Below are 13,266 nucleotides of genomic sequence, written 5' to 3'. Positions count from 1 at the left end.
AAAACAAATATAGCTTGACTAGAGCAGCTAATAGTGTAAAATCCAAGTATATTAAAAATATAGATATATAAAAGACTTCCATAATGCAATCATGCAGAGGTAAACTGCATCATTTAATTACACAAGTGATTCTGTACAGTTATCTACACATAGCTTCATGAGAACCTTATTCAGGAAAATGAAAAATCCTTATCTTTAATTCATCAACATATGGGAATTTAACTACTTAACTGATCTACTAGATCTCAGCAATTTCCAAAAAGTGCAATGATCTTAATGAGAATCAAATCACCTTGACTCTGATTCAAATGGTAGTTCATTTTGTATTTGCTTTATTTTGTTTTTAATTTAAAGGCAAAGGAAAAACAGGAAGATGACAAAATCAAGTTGAGGGCAGTAGTATGTGGTCCACATCCATTAACCAACTAAAACTGTTAACAGCAAATATGGTCTCAGAAAACGTTCTTTAGGTTTCTAACCTATCACAGAAACCACTATTAGATGGGAAGAGGATCTTTCCTTGAAAAAATACTGAATTAATCTGAAAAAATATTTACAAACTCACTATATGATAGTTTGCAAACATAAACTAAAGTTTAATTTTAAAAAGGCCTTGTATACTAGTAGGTCATAATTATGTTTGAATTCCTTCCAGTCTACACTTTTCCTTCAAACCAAGCCTAATATTAACCATGCTGTCTCCAACTAATGTGGATTAAAATAGATCATTTACATTATGATAGATATGTTCATTCTTTTTATTTTTTCATGAAGACAAATGCAATGCACACTCTAATAAAGTGTTTACAGAATGGTCAACTTCGTATGCAAAAAAAGGGAAAATATAGCATGGACAAGGGTGAACAGAATCAAAGTGTAGTTTGGACTTTCCTAATAAAGAGTTTGTACCAAGAATAACTTCTTTCTCAAATGCCTAATGAGAATTTGAATATTCAAAAACTGATTTTCTGAAAACTTTTTTAATGGCACCCATTATAAAAGGAGTGTTTTTGGTAAATACCTGGGTTAAATTAAATCATGTTCTAGAAATAATTCTAAGCCATATTATTAACATTATTAGTAGTAATAATAATTGCTTACTAATAAATAATATGGGCATATACCTTTTAAAATAGGAAAATTATAGTAGTCTTTAACAATGTAAGACACATAACATTCTTTCCCCCTTGCTTTCAACATTGTCTTTGATGTCTTGACTGTGATGAAAATATGGAAAAACTTTGTAAACTAGATATTTAATAGATACTTTTCAATATTTATACTCCATAGGTCATCCTGCAATACTTGAAAAGAAAGGAAGTCTCCTTGTTGGTTTTAAAGAGCTAAAAACTTTAAAATTATTCAGATAAGTGGTCTTGGGAACAACTTGAGTAAATATATTTAGAAGAAATAGGCAAGTGTGTGTAAAAAAAGTATTTTACCATCTGTCCAAAATTATTTAAGTGACTATTCTAACCCCAGAAATATACCCTTTTAAAACCCAGAAAATTTAAAAGTAAACCCATGCTTAACTTTTCAATCATTTTCTTCATTCTAAATTGTTCGTGTTCATTAACACAGCATCATGGCTTTATAGATTTCCTAGACACAATTCTGAACCTGACTGAGACTGAACTTATGTCATTTAGGAAACCAAGAGGTCTTTTGTCTTCTTATGGTGTAAAAGAAAAAAAGAAAATAAAGAAGAGAAAACATTTAAGAATAAGGCCAGACACAAGAATAAGTACACATCAGATATACTTCTGGACTCAGATGTACCCTTAGAGAACTGAAAAGATAAAATGCTAATTATAGTACATGTAAACATCTATTCAAATTGATAAAAGGCAAACATAAAATGATAGAGTTATTATAACAGTCGTCTCCAGACAGGAACAGATCTTGCTGTTGTAGTCACAAAGCTAAATTCAGGCAATGATGATCTCTCTCTGCTGGAAAAAGAGAAGACTATTAAAAAAAACTCTGAAAATTGTAAATGAATATAAACATTGAATCACACCATAAATTGATCTCCAATTTTTCTAAACATAAAAAAGGTCTACTTGAGAAAGGATCAAAATCAAAGTTGTAGACAAATCTATTTTAAAAAGCTTGATTTTTTAATGAAACCTCTGTGCATCATGCTTCCTTAAAATATTAAGCTGCAAAGATACCAGCTCTACAACATGTCTATCATCTAAAAATTATGGTTAGGAAATGTAGTAACTGACCAGATAGAAAATTTTATAGAGGTATAGGTAGGCAAAGTAATTTGAAAAAATCATGAGCAAATTCCAAGATATTACATATAAAAATGAAAGCAAAAGCTATTATCTTAAGTTTCCCCAAAATTTCATAGTAGTTGCATAGTATATCTAATTACCTTAAACTCCACATAATAATGTCATTCTTTAGTCACACCATATGACATAAAATTCTATACTAAGCACAATGATTAACAAAAATAAATAAAAGGCACACGTCAAAATGAGGCAGTGCTTGGTATACACAAGAAGGCTAATTTTGTATGATGGGGAGATGAGTAGGCAGATAAAATGAAGTAACAAGGAAGCAGGGATAGGAACAAGTATAATAAACTGATACCAGAAAAGTAAAATAAAAAATGCTTTCAATTACACTAAGTAATGAATAACACAATACTTATAAACTGAAAGAAATTTACCAGATTAGAAATTTTTCAACTAAACAATGTTTTCATTAGAAATTACTGAGCATGGCAGTCATGTTCACCAAAATTTGTTTCTGGGGACTTCTAGGCAGCTATTTTGGAAATTACCTGCTGTCATCTAACAGGTATATAATAATCAGAGAGAGAAAAAACTACTCTTCTCTAAAAGCCTGCATACATACCTTAGACAACTAGCCAGTTCAAGAAGTTAACAAGAACAAGGTAGTTCCTGAGTCTGGGGTAAGGACACTTTTCTTTCTGCCTACAAATGTTATACACTCATGATTTAATACTAGGTTAAACTTCCATTTTTAATTTATAGGGTTTTAGAAGAGTAAGAAAAACCCTAAAAGACCAAAAAGTGAAATTATTTAATTACCCAGAATTTCATGCAGGATTTTTGTTTTAAAAGGCTAAAATACTTTTGTGAGATTTAAAAATAAAAAGCTTATTATTTTTATATAAATTCTAGAAGAAGTAAAAATAATTTTCTATAATTAGTTCACATTGTAGGTAAGGGGAAAATGAAAATATAGATAAGGTTTGTATAATACTGTAAGATAGCCATTGATATTTTAACATACCAAACAAGCAACTGTTTGCTTCCTTTCTATAACCTTTAGAATCAATGATTAGTGTTCCAATTAAAACTGGAAATACACTCTTCATAAAACAGTTCTAGTAACAGGAAATTTCCTTCAATTAAACTCAGCCATTCTTTCTACAGATAATCAGCTAAAACAGTGAAATCTTGTCTTCATAGTAAACTACCAACTGATACATTTGATCATATTGCAATAAAACAAGCATTATAGAATACTCTCCCATTCCTACAACATGATTTCAATAAATGCTTGGGCATTGGTTAAATATTAAAATTAAATTTTAAAATGTTACAATTATCCTATTACATTAAAAACAACACTGCTTAGGTAGAGACATAAAATACTGAAATATGTAAAATGACAATTGAACCATCCCTTGAAGTAATCCTAATCAATCTTTTATCTAATAATACATAATTTTCCTTAATTTTTTTCCTGTAAGCAGTAGTTAACTACATTGTTCTCAACGCTTTTTTCACTCCCAATTCAGCCCAGATCTATACTTAATATGACAACTGTATTTAAAAATGTGTTTCAAGTTTTAGGTAGCATATTGTAATAGGAAAGAGTTTTAAACATTGAATTGAGAAGTAAATGGAAGAGTTATAAGCAGAAAGGAAAAGTGCTAATGAATACAAAAGTTAATCTGTACTTCATAGGCTGAATGAAATTTGTGCCAGCAATGGCAAGCATTTGAGAACACTATATATAAAACTGTACTAAGACACATAGAATGAATTATCATAACCAAATTGAAATTGTTTCAATTGATAAGACAGAAACAGTAGCAACAAGTATGTAGAATTGGTATATATTAAATTGTTTTAAATTAAATGCTAATATACACCAGGGAAGCTATAAATGTGAAAGGAAATTTAGAGATCATCTAGTCCAACCACTTTCATTTTACAGACAAGGAAACTGCCCTCGATAAGTTTAAGAGACTTATCTAAGGCCACAGAGTGAGTTATAGAGCTGGGACCAAAAGCTGAATCTCTTAACCCTTTTCCAGTACTCTATACTAGGGAATGGACTAGATATAAAAAATAGTGGGATGGACTAGATTAGTGACCCTTGCCATTTCTATTCTTATACACTAATAGAAACCAAAGAGCCTTTTTACTCCTGAAACTGACCACAACATTTAATTCTCTAAAAATATTAATGGCTTAGTTTATGAAAATTCCACTAAGACTACCTGTGTATTGCCTCCATCAGCATTTGTAACCCCAGTGGTGCAATACCTAACTGTAGCAATTTTTTAGCAAAACGGTCCCAATGACTGAGAAGAGCTTCAGGAGATATTTTTGAAAAATTGATAAGAATTAACAAGGGAGGTAATTGTCACTCCATTATTGGAGATTCAAATGTGCATTCATTCATTAATTCATCCACCAAACATCTCAAGCCCACTATGAGCCAGGCTTTGTGATAATTACTAGAGATAAAAAGATGAATAAGACATGGTCCCCTTCCTAGAGGAGCTTGTAATCTAATGGGGAAGACAGACATATAAACCAGATAAATTATATTGCAATATAAGTACTTGTAACAGAGATATGACCAAAGCGCTGAATTAAAAGGGAGGGTAAAGTTATGACTGGCTAATGACCAAGAAGTCCACTAATATTGTGCAAGAACTACACATTTATTGCACACAATCTCATGCTCAATCATAAGAAAGGAGGCAGCAATATAGTTTTTAGAAAACTATAGCTGGCACTGAAATCAGAATGAGTGCATTCAATTCTAGTCACATGACTAGCAGTGACTTTGGGCAAGTCATTCAATCTCTATTATCCCAAATTTCCTTATCTGTAAAATGGAAATTTAACAACTGATTTAAAGGGATAGCTTAAGTTTTGAATGAGAATAGATGCAAGTACCATGTAGACTACTAGTACTTATAAACATATTAATTTTAAAAACTCAATAGCAATGAAAATCTAAATAATATTTACAATTGAAATCATTGCTAAAAATATACTTGGAATCTAATCAATGTTGCTAATATTTAATCCCCATACTTCTGGACCAAACTGATATATACTTGCCTTCTGATTCATTCACAGAAAAATGGCTTAAAACATTTTAATTTTAGGTTACTAGAGAATGTAAAACTAGGAAGAGTAATTACCTATTTGTGAATTTAAATAATAGGTAATTTCAGTTACATAAGGGGTTTTACACTAATTTTCAAAATATCAGGCTAAAACTTACTAATCAAATTATAAAGCCAAAAATCAGATGGAGATTTAACTGGCCTTTGAAAGATTTTTTTTTCTTTATAATACCTGTTTGGTGTAAAGAGAAGAAACGTGAGCCTCTGCCAATTTGGCACCTTTCACGACTACTAAAAAGAAAAGAAAACAAACTTACCTAACAAATCAGAATAGTATATAGTCAACATACAAGAGACTACATAAAAATCTTAGATCTAGGTATAATAAAGAAGTTTTTGAGTAAAGTCACTATTTGGACAAAAGAAATTATTTTGAAATTTTAAATATAAACATATGAACTAATTGCAAGTCAAAACATTCCTATGAAATAGTATTACCATCAAGAACATTATGTATCTTTAACCCTAAGTGTGGAAAAAATCCACTAGTCACTCCACTGGTAGAAGAGTGTAGATGGTGGAATTAGTTTGTGATTGTGAGGACCACAGTATGGAAAGAAAGTGATGCTTTTGATGTGACTTTTAATATAATCACTATAATCTCAGGAGGAGCAGAAACACTTGTAAACAAAATGATGAATTTAAAAATATAAATATGTATCCTCCCACCCCCTCATTCTACAAAGAATGCATTTATTTCCTGTATCAACTTTAAGTGATCATGTTCACTTGCCAGAGAAATCCACTTAAAAATCACAGTATGTTGCAAATGTCAAATATTTTTATACAAGTATAGGAAACACACACTTAAAATATCAGACTGAAACACTTACCAAACAGTGTTTTCCTAAAGTAGTATCTATAGTACATTTCTTTATTCATACATCTTCAAATGGTCAAGTTTTCTTTCACACATCCAAAATGTAATGTGATGGTTTTCTTATTCACCAAATGTTAGCTCTACTTGAAGTCTGGTTCCAAACTAATCATCCTGCTTTTAAATTTTAAGACATCTGTTGAAAATTTATAGGATCAAACCAAACTGAAGTGGTGTAAATTTTAAACATTGGATTGTACATTATTATAAAGGTATCAGTAACCATTATTACTAAGAATAAGTTAGTGATTATAGCTCCTTTTGTGATAATTGGGGGAAAGGGTAGATCACCATCAGGAATGGTCTATTTTAACTTTTTTTTCTTTCTTTTTATCTTTTTTTTTTTTTTTTTAATCAAAGAACATCGTCTTGGTTGTGTTTTTTTTTCTGCCATTGCCTTTTTTTTCTTTTCTTTTCTTTTTAAAAGACCATTCCACTTTATTTTAAACATCTGAATGCATAAGGAGAGTCATATGCAAAGCAGTCATACACCATTATCATTGAAACCCATATGGTAAAATACATACACAAGTCCAACAAAAGGCTAATACATAGTAAAGCCTAAGCATACTACTATGTAATATTATGAATACATACTTGGAGACTTTAGTTAGAGTACTATGTTATCTATTCATTTTTGAAAACATTCATTAAGATTTTAAATGCAAATTCATTCCTTATTTGGAGTAAAACAAATTCCTCTAAGTTATTACAAGTATTGGTCATAGGTTTTCAGACCTATTCATTAAATTACAAAGAACCCAAAGAATTCTGTATTGTTCAGTAGAAGTATGTAATAAAAACATTTCATGTTTCTAGTGTGATGTCTTTAGCAATTGTTTACTGAAATAAAATGCAAACATCAATCTTTCAAAATACAGGATCAGAAGGTAGTTTTCTTTTCTTCTATTTGTGAAATCCATCTTCATCACATTTACCAAAAATTGTTTTTACAAATATGTAAAAGTACATTAGATAATACTAATGAAACACAGGTAGAGTTCTAGCATGTGCAGATCAATGATCAGTCAAATCATCTTCTCCAAGAACGAGATTCATTGTCCTCTTCTTCTTCATCATCATCTTGAAGTAATGAGTCATCCACCATAGACTCTTCCTGAAACTTTAGGTTAAAATGCATTTAGGAATTTACCCAAAAAAAAAGAAAAGAAAAAAGGTGACACTTTTAAATACTGATTTCTCTCAACAGAGTCGAATACAAAAGGTATTGCTATAGCTAGAACATTAAAGAAACAAAAAGCAAACCTTTACTGACTCAGTGGTTTCTCTACAGTATCTATTCTATTGCTTGCATCAAACAGGCACTAAAGAATTATCAAAGTAAGCTTTTCTACATGCCGTTCTCCTGCCTCTCTTTACAAAATAATGATATCTTCTCTATATCTACAAAACATTGTTTAGTATCTTTTTTTTTTTTTTTTTTTTTTAAAGAAAACATCAGTCAGTCTTCTCTGACTTACCCTAATGCTGGACACTAAATCAACCAATAAGTTGTATAAAAGTCTATCCAGATTTTCTACTGTATGTAAACAAACATTTTCTTTATAGCATTTCTTTTCTCCATTCCTTTCATAAAAGCTTCTCAGACTGCTTTTCAAGCTTTTCAAAATACCTAATACCAGGAGCTCTCCTGCTTTTCTCCCCATTCAATTCAAACTCATGGAAGGACAAAGGTATAATCTAAAATATAAAATGACAAATCATGTATATGAGTTTCAAAACACACAATTTATTCTTGCATTTGACTATGGATATGTGTTAACAGCCTTGAACGCTCTTCAAACAAAATGAAGTGACACTGATAATCTAACAGAGGTAAAACATGGGTTTGTTTAGTGTCCCTACCTTACCTTTATTTTTTAACTTCCTTAACTTTTTCCTACAGCTTATTTCATGATTAAACAAAATAGAGTTGATTAATTTTAAGTTTGGGGTTGTTCAAAGGGCTCACTGGTCTTTATGCTCACAACTCTCAGACTAACTGCTGTTACCCAAGAAATATGTAATCTCCACAATTATCCCTCTGCTCAAATATGCCTCTCAACTATATTCCCCGTCCAAGCTCTTGGTTTATGGAAAGCTTTATTATTACTTAGGGTTCAGTTCCACTGTCACCAACTCCTTCAAGATTCTCATGGACAGAAATAATCACTCCTTCCTTTGGATTCCGACAGCATATTGTTCAAATCTTTATTCAGCGTATCAGTCTTTTATTATAATTTGTTTCTTATGTGTCTGTTAGCACCACCCCCCTTTCCAGATTATAAGCTCCTTGATAATAGGGACCGTGTCTTATTCATTTTTATGCCTATCACAATGTCTACCATATACCAGGCATTCATTCTAATGAACTAAAACAATATGAATTAAAATAAAAGGTACCTGAAATGTTAATAAAGCAATTGAGAATATATACTTTAAAACTTGAAATATTACAAGATTTCCTATGGATAAAAAAAAAATCTAACAAATAATGATTCTTTTAAGAGTAAATGAAAACTGAGTGTGTGTGTGTGTGTGTGTGTGTGTGTGTGTGTGTGTGTGTGTGTTTGTGATTTGCATATATTCTTTTTGGATTAGCAATCCACAGATTTCATTAATCCAGAAAATTTAAAGTTGCCTGCATTTATCTGATATCCCCTGCCTAAAATATGGCTCAGGAATAAAAATTTTATGTTAAAAATCATAGCCATAAAATCACAATTTATATAAAAATGTGAACATTTAAGGGCAAAACCAAGTGAAAAAAACAAACATACTTCCTCTTCATCAGGTTCAACTTCTTCTGTTTCAACAGCTGAAATATTAGTTATTGGTTTATTCCACGCCAGTTTTAGATCCTGCCCTTTGAAACGAGCTCCATGAACTGCAGCCTAAAATAATTAAGAACATTGGAATATAGAACATTAATAATTTCTGAAGAAAAAAATATAGCACCTAATATTTAAATTAAATCACCTAAACACAGTGAAGACAGCTGTCTATTAATCTGATTTGTGGTTATTTCATTATAACTATTTACTACTTATAATAATTTGTTTTATATGGTTATTTCTAAAATTAGCCTAGGGATTGGAAATTCCTTTAAAAAGAAAACACGAACAATTTCTCACAATTGATTAGAGCTAATCCAGTACTGGCCATTATTTGACTGAATTATGTTTACCATTTAAGGCAATAGTCTCAAAATACTTCAAGATCCTGAATCAAAGTCTAAGTTAGAATTAACAGGCTAAATGTATTTTTCTGCATTTTAATTCTTTCTAATTTACAAATGACATATATAGTAACTATAAACTAGAAATTTTTAATGGAATTAGAATTTTGCATGCATAAAGTATCACATTATTTTTATATCACATGATCACAAATTGATATATAACAATTATAAAATATAAATATTTCAATAAAGGAAAAGTACTGAACTTTTCTATTACAAAGTACTTTCTACAAAGCTTCCAGAATTGCATATAAAACAAATTTAGTAAATAGTAAAGTCTAAATACTTGCTGCATTAAGTGGCTGCTTTGGAAATAGTGGATTCAAATTAAAGTAACATGAACTAACATAAATCAATGTTAAGAAACATACCAAAATAACTCATAGTCACAAAAGATTTATAGCACAATCTCAAAGTACAGTACAATGTGAAATGTAGAAACAATTACATGTTCAATGATATCTGACCATGAGTTGTGTGACATTAAAAGTCTCCAGGTATAAATTTTAAATCTGCACATATAAATTTGTGACAAATCTAAAGGATTCCATGCCTAATAAAATGCAGCTCAGAAGTTTTTAGTCCATGGCCTCCTCACAATGTCATATAACTAAAAACTTTTAAAGTACCTACTAGGTGTACCGGTTAATAATGGAAGATTTTGTAATCAAAGAAAACACAATAATTTCAAGAGAAACATCAAAAGTGCTTTATTCAAAGTAATGTCCATCACTAGCTACACATTTCCCCCATCTTTCATGTTATTTGTGGATATCGTCCCAATAGAACTTTTCTTGTTTTGAGGCAAACCACTCAGAGACCCAATTTTCCACTTCTTCGTACGTTTTGAAGTGCTGCTCAGAAAGTGCGTGTGCCATCGATCAGAACAAGTGGTAATCTGGAGGAGCAAGGTCTAATGAATACACCGGGTGGGTTAATACTTCCCAGGCAAGATCTTTTAATGTGTCTTTAACTGGTTTTGAAGTGTATGATGGTGCGTCATCATGAAGCAAAATTACTTTGCCGTGTCTTCTGGCACATTCTGGTCATTTCACGATCAAAGTGTAGTTCAAACTGATTATTTGTTGTCCGTAGCAATCAGTATTAACGGTTCACCTGGTTTTAGAATCTCATAATACACCACACCTTCCTGATACCACCAAACTCAGAGCATTGTCTTCTTTCTAAAGCGATTTGGCCTTGCAGTCGATGTTGATGGTTGACCTGGATCAACCCATGATTTTGTACATTTGGGATTCTCAAAATAAATCCACTTTTCATCGCCAGTCACAATTAGATGCAAAAAAGACTTTCTTTCTTGCCATTGAAGCAACATTTTACTGATGACTTTCTGGTTTTCCATTTGTCTTTCGTTCAGTTGATGTGGCACCCATCAACTGAACGAAGATTTTCCTTCCTTTAAAATCTCTCATTGCTTGTAAATGATCGGAAATTGTTTGCTGAGCAACATTTAATCTTTCTGCAAGTTGTTTTTGAGTTTGACACGCATCTTCATCCAATAATGCTTGTAACTGTTGGTCTTCAAACTTTTTCGGTTGACCTGGACATTCTTTGTCTTTCACATAGAAATCATCACTTTTAAAGCATTTAAACCAGCGTCCATAAGTATCTTGAGATGCAGAATGTTCACCATAAGCTTCCTGAAGTATACGATAACTTTCAGCAGTACTTTTCTTCAAAATAAAGTAATGAATTAACACTTCCCCTCCTTTTTTGGCATGAAATTTGACATTTTTAAGCGTAAAAATATCTATGATGTTATGACCTTCAGCAAATTTGACATGTGAAGTTTTTGAAGCTTGCTGTCAATACAACAAAATAGCATACATATCAAATTGTATAGATATCAACATATGTGTAACTCCATCTATTGAAAAAAATCAGCATTAACTGGTACACCTAGTATACATGAGATTTAAGTCCAGAAACAATTTGTAATTTTTCAAGCTGTAGCTATTACATCCAATATAAAAAGGCTAATATGCAAATCGACCGAACAGCGGAACAACCAGTCGCTATGAGGCACACTGACCACCAGGGGGCAGACACTCAATGCAGGAGCTGCCCCCTGGTGGTCAGTGCACTCCCCTTCAGCCAGAAGCCAGGCTCACAGCTGGCAAGCGCAGGGGTGGTGGCAGGAGCCTCTACCACTTCCGTGGCAGCGCTAAGGATGTCCAACTGCTGGCTTAGGCCCACTTAGTCAGACATCCCCTGAGGGCTCCCGGACTGTGAGAGGGTGCAGGCTGGGTTGAGGAACCCCACCACCTCCTGAATGCATTAATTTCATGCACCAGGCCTCTAGTATACTATCAGGAAAAAAGAACTCAGAATATTAAACTTTTATTCCCAGAAATTATATTATTTATGGTAAAGGTGGTATTTTTATTTTCAGACTTACATATAGAGCACATAACTAATTATGTTGGTGTCAGTGAAATGTTGAGTTTTCAGCATGAAAAAAAGAAGTAGAGCTATGAAGACCCCTGAGATTAAGTAAAACCCTTATAATCCAGAATTAATTTACAAGTATTAGTAAAGGCTCTTTCTTCATACCTACCTACCTACCTCTCTATGTACACATATATGTGAGCATATGCATGTGTGTATAAAACTCCTATAGTTCGGAATTAAATGGAACATATCAGTAGTTGCTTTGAATTTATTTTATTTATACAGGGTATATGTGAATATGTGTATAAGTATATATGTACATGTGTGTATGAATGTATGTATATTTTTTTCACTCCCAGCTATGATCACTGAAAAGAATTAGTGACTGTAACATACGCAATAGTAATAAGCATCACCAGTACTCATACCGTGGTCTCAAAAAACCTTTGCTCTGTAAAAACAATCAGAGCTCCTTAGAGAAATGGCCAACTTTCAGGTCCTGAAGAGAAAATATATTAAGATGAACCCTGAACACTTTTCATACCAGAAAGCAAAGACACTATCGTAACCTATTAGGATCCTGTCAAAACGACTGTTAACAAACTTGTATACTAGCCACAAAAATGGGATAATACACACTAGTAAATAACTGAGAACAATGGATCGGTACCCATAATATGTTTCAATCTATAAGTTATGATTGTATAATACCAATCAAGCTATCTCAAAATACAAATCTTATTTTGGATCCTTAAACGAGTAAAAAAAATTTTATGAAAATGGGGGAAATATAAACCTTAACTGGGTATTTAATAATGCCTAAGAAAAATCAATCATTTTTTAGGTCTAATAAGAGTATTGTGTTTTATTTTTTTAAGACTCTAACATTGCGAGACACACACTAAAATGTTTACAGGTGAAATGATATGATGACTGAGAGTGGGACCAAAATAAAGACAGGGAGGATTGTAGTGGGTGAGATATAGACAAAATAAGATGGGCTGCAAGTGGGTACTTGCTAAAGGTGTATGATGAGTATATGGGGGTTCATTTCACAAGTCTAATTTTCACATTATGAAATGTAAAGAAAAACTATATTTAAAAGCTCAAGCATTTTATTCATAGGTTTGCTCTAGCCCTTTGCCTATTTATTCCTGCACGTCATTATTCAAAGTTTGCAGTCATACACAGAACAGAAGGAAAAAAGGCTGAAGACCTGACAAATGATGGAGGAAGAAAAAAGCATGGAAAGTAGTTATGTGATGGGTTCAATATCTTACCTGGAAAATGGTTCTGGAAATAATTAACATTTTGAAAAAA

The 13,266-nt window shown here is 31.9% G+C and overlaps 1 protein-coding gene across 14 annotated transcripts in view; it reads right to left on the bottom strand.

Moving 5' to 3' along the window:
• Positions 1–767: 767 nt before the first annotated feature.
• RBM26 (RNA binding motif protein 26) overlaps positions 768–13,266 on the bottom strand; it is a 93,063-nt gene continuing 80,564 nt past the window's right edge. For 11 of the 14 annotated variants that reach the window (XM_080659453.1, XM_080659455.1, XM_080659460.1 and 8 more), the window contains 4 exons: positions 9,074–9,187; positions 6,250–7,416; positions 5,589–5,647; positions 1,743–1,952 (listed from right to left, as the gene is read on the bottom strand). In XM_080659453.1, coding sequence (XP_080515579.1) covers positions 7,327–7,416; positions 9,074–9,187 — 204 coding nt within the window. In that variant the 3' untranslated portion in view covers positions 1,743–1,952; positions 5,589–5,647; positions 6,250–7,326. Of the gene's footprint in view, positions 1,953–5,588; positions 5,648–5,988; positions 7,417–9,073; positions 9,188–13,266 lie in introns of those variants that run through there. The other 3 variants (XM_080659466.1, XM_080659454.1, XM_080659459.1) reach the window with 3 other exon arrangements.

The sequence above is a fragment of the Plecotus auritus genome (assembly GCF_963455305.1).
Source record: "Plecotus auritus genome assembly, chromosome: 3".
Taxonomy (NCBI): Eukaryota; Metazoa; Chordata; class Mammalia; order Chiroptera; family Vespertilionidae; genus Plecotus; species Plecotus auritus.
The sequence above is the reverse complement of the archived record's forward strand: the minus strand, read 5'-3'. Positions and strand labels throughout refer to the sequence as shown.